We start from the raw sequence: 3,735 nt of genomic DNA, 5'->3' as shown, positions 1-3,735 counted from the left end.
GTGTCAGGGGGGGCGGGGTGGCATTTATAGACTTCTATGCAAAATGGCCTGGCCCAGGACACAGGAAGGCAGCTGGGCAAGAGGCTGGGGGGGGACCAAATTTAGACAAAGCTTCAGCTGTGAGGAGATGAGGCTACAATGGAAGGTTGGGCTGGGCCTGGTGCTGGGGCACAAGCGCCCCCTCCCGCATCCACCCCCCACCACCCCCAAGTAAAGGCCTTTCCAAAGGGCAGTTTCTCAACTTTATTAGCCTGGAGCTCCTCCCTGCCAGCCCCACAGGCTGGTCCCCGGGCACAGTGAGCAGGACTGAGGTCAGACAGTTTCAACCCCTGGCCTCTGGCAGCCTGGAACAGCTGGGCCAAGGGGTCAGCAGGAGCAAAAGTCCAAATTCTGGCACTTCAGGTGTGGCCGGCTCCTGGCCAGGCCCAGGGTGAAGCACGGCACACCGCAGCGGTTGGACAGGGCGCCGTGGTCCTCTCCTGGCAGAGGGTCCAGCGTGGGGCAGGGCCAGGCCCTGCATGGGCAGCGTTCTTTCCAAAGCTGCGACTAGGAGCAGTTGGTGATCCTGGCCAGGAACTGCTGTGCCCACCACTCGTCCAGGTCGATGGGTACGAAGTCTGTGGGGGAGCAGAAGGCTGGGCAATGATGTGCCTCCCAGGCTGACCAGCGTCTCCCACCTCGAGCTGACCACAAGCCCCTCACCCAGACCCCAGCTGTAGCAGACGCTGGGAAGAATTGGGTCAGGCTCCAGTCCTCCTCCCAACCCCCTGGGACTAGAACCTGGCTGAGCCAGATCAGGGTTGGAGGAGGTGGAGGGGACACCCTGAGGGCGGGGGAGGGCTCACTCTGCAGCCGGGGGTTGGGGGTCCTCTCCACGTATTGCACTGGCCTCGGCCCGCTCTCACCGGCTGGGCCACCACCCAGCTGCTGCTCCACTTGCTGCCAGGCTGTGGGGAGAGGATCATCAGGCTGAGCCAGGCCCCTGGCACCGTGTCTCCCACCCCAGGGCATGGTGGCTACCCTGGACCCCAGCCCAGAACTGGGAGTGGGCAGCCTGCTGGATGGTCACAGGAGAAACAGGCAGAGAACCCAGGAAGAACTCAGGCCTCTGGCAACTTCGAGTGAGGTTACAGTGGGAAAAGGACCAGTGGCCCAGGTCACACCCTCAGGCCTCAGCACTACCTTCGGACACAAATCGGACGTTCTCCTCGTGAGCCAGTGTGTAGGTCTCCTGGGTTCCCTTGAGGGACGGGGATGTGGCAGGTGGCCGCCGGCCATTCACCCGATTGAACACGAGCCTCGGCCCTGTACTGCAGGAAGGGGGAAGAGATGGTCAGCAACTGTTCCAAGCCCAGGTGTTACCTGGCAGAGCTCCCGGAGCAGCCTCAGGCCACCCTCACCACCCCTGGGCCAAGGCCAGCCTGGGCACTTCCCTGAACCACAGGAAGGCTGTGTGCTGCAGCCAGTGGCCAAGGCCTTTGTCATGCAGGCCTGCGCCCCCAGCAGCTCAGTTCACAACTGCAGCCCCCCTACCCTGAGTCAGGCCTAAGACTGCGGGGGTGGAGTGGGGCCTGTGTCCCCAGAACCCCTGCAGAGCTCCATGCTCAAGGCACATAGGCGGCCCTGCAAGGGTCTCAGGCACCCCCACTGCCACCAGCCACCCACCTCCCCTGGACCAGCCAGGCCTCCATCAGCCCAGGTTTTGACCTGCATAAAGGTCACTTGGCCCAACCCCACCCACCAGGCGCAGTTCTTGGCCACTTTCTCCCCCACAGAAGTCTCTCCATCTCATGATGCCCCCCAGTGTGGGATGAAGGACCCAAACAAGAGCTGACGGCCTTTGCCCTTCCCTCTCCCAGCTGCCCCAGGTCCCCAGGGACAGCTCCTGGTCTGGCTAGACAGCACCAAGTGCTGAGTGGGCCATCCTGAGTAGGGAGGGTGTGACTGCAACCCTGGCCCACCCCTGCAGGCCCCAGACGAGGGGCTATGCTCTTGCCCACGGGGGCAGGAATGCTGAGTAAGGAGATGGCCCTGGGTGCTGGAGCTCGGCCTGGTGGGCATTCGATGTCCAGGTGGCCACTGGGCCCATCCCGGCAAGCCGGGCCCAGGGCATTGGTTGGGCTGCCCTGGCCAGTGGCAGCTGGCCCAGCCCTGTGCACATGAAGCCCGGGACAGGGCCGTGGAGAGTGCGGGGCCCACACCTACAGCAGGAGGTGGGAGCCGGGAGTCCTGGGCTGCACGTGCCACTCCGCCAGGCACTCGCGGTCCCGCCGGCCTGCTCGCCATCCTGGGCTCAGGTGCCCCACCGCCGCTGGGGTTTCCTCCTCAGTTGAGAGGGGCACTAAAATAAAGAGGAGCGTCTTGAGGGGCACCAGTCCCACCAGCTCCAGGCTGGCAGGGTCAGGTGGCCACATAGAATGTGGAGGGGCAGGGCTCCTCCCAGGCCTGAGCTATACCAACCACAGGGCATAGCTGTTTGTCCTTAACTGGAACAGCCCCTCGCCTGCTACCCTTAGCCCTAGAAAAATTTGGAGACTGAACATCAGAGAAGGAAAAAAAGAATTGCAGTCAAAGGCTGTAAATCGCAAGTACCTAGACAGTGGCCTGGCCAGGGCTGAGAAGGGGCCCCAGCAAGCGGGCACCTGGCCGCCCGCTGCCGGCAGTTACATAAGGCAGTTCTGCGGGCCCTCTGGGGGAAAGGGCACAGCTCCCTGTGCACCTATGGACGAGTCCAGCGTCCGTCTTCCCCACTCTTCTCTGTGCCAGCGCTCAGGGACTCGGCCTGCAGGAAAGCCCCGCCCACAGGCAAGCTCTGCCCACAGCAACAGCAGCACCGGAATCCCTGCTAGGTGCCTGCTGATACAGGCCTCGCTTCCTTTTACTTAACCCCCTTCACTACCCTCCAAGGTAGACCACCCACCCATTTTCAGCCCAGGAACCTGGGTTCAAGAGAGAAGTGACCTGTCCGAGGTTACATGTGGTGAGTGGGTGGCAGCATCAGAACTCTATGCCTGTCTGACCCCAAAGCCCACAACCCAGTACAGTTTCCAAGCCCCCTCCCCCACCAGTCCACCTCCCCTGCACCATCAGGTGGCCCCATTTTCTCTTCTCCCCAACAGTTGATCTTATTCTCTCTCGCTGGAAGGGAGAGCTCATCACAGGCACAGACTTATGTGGCCTGTCTACCACCACAGGCAGCGCCCGGCCAGAATCTGAGCCCGGACATTTAGCAGGTCAGATGCTTTGAGCACCTGTGGTGCACCAGGCACAGAGGGTGCAGCAGTGGCTCAGACTCCTTCCTCCTGGGCAAAGTCTGGGTGAGGGTGGACAGGAAGTCTGGGTGGAGTGATTTCAGAAGTTTCAGGGGCTCCTGGTGTGGAGGACCTGCTGGCTGCTCTGGCCTCCCAGCGGGGGTACTCTTCAAGGTCCCTGAGACTGGCAGGGGGCAGCTCAGGGAAGGAGTGACTTCAGAGGGAAGGGGGGACAGCATGACCAGCACACACTCTGCCTTCCTGCCACTCCCCTGCACTCACAGTGCCACACAGGACTGCAGCAGGCTGAGGGGCCAAGCACCAGCACCCCCCTGAACCCCGGGACCTGGCAGGTTGCAACATCTTAAGGGCTCTGCTCTGTCTTTCCCATCTCTCTCCCCAGCACCCTGATCCTGCCACAGACACACATTTCCTTCCCCATTCCCCAGCAAAGGGGCCATGGAGGAAGCAACAAGTTTCTCCA

The 3,735-nt window shown here is 62.2% G+C and overlaps 1 protein-coding gene across 1 annotated transcript in view; it reads right to left on the bottom strand.

Annotated features, from left to right (window-relative positions):
• Positions 1-228: 228 nt before the first annotated feature.
• MCRIP2 (MAPK regulated corepressor interacting protein 2) overlaps positions 229-3,735 on the bottom strand; it is a 4,941-nt gene continuing 1,434 nt past the window's right edge. The window contains exons 2-5 of the mRNA XM_024759809.1: positions 2,206-2,341; positions 1,183-1,310; positions 846-947; positions 229-617 (exon numbers count right to left, since the gene is read on the bottom strand). Of these exons, the coding sequence (XP_024615577.1) occupies positions 547-617; positions 846-947; positions 1,183-1,310; positions 2,206-2,341 (437 nt within the window). The 3' untranslated portion in view covers positions 229-546. The remainder of the gene's footprint in view (positions 618-845; positions 948-1,182; positions 1,311-2,205; positions 2,342-3,735) is intronic.

The sequence above is a fragment of the Neophocaena asiaeorientalis genome, unplaced genomic scaffold, assembly GCF_003031525.2.
Source record: "Neophocaena asiaeorientalis asiaeorientalis breed wild unplaced genomic scaffold, Neophocaena_asiaeorientalis_V1.1 scaffold254, whole genome shotgun sequence".
NCBI lineage: Eukaryota > Metazoa > Chordata > Mammalia > Artiodactyla > Phocoenidae > Neophocaena > Neophocaena asiaeorientalis.
Note: the sequence above shows the minus strand (reverse complement) of the source record. Positions and strands in the feature narration are given on the sequence as shown.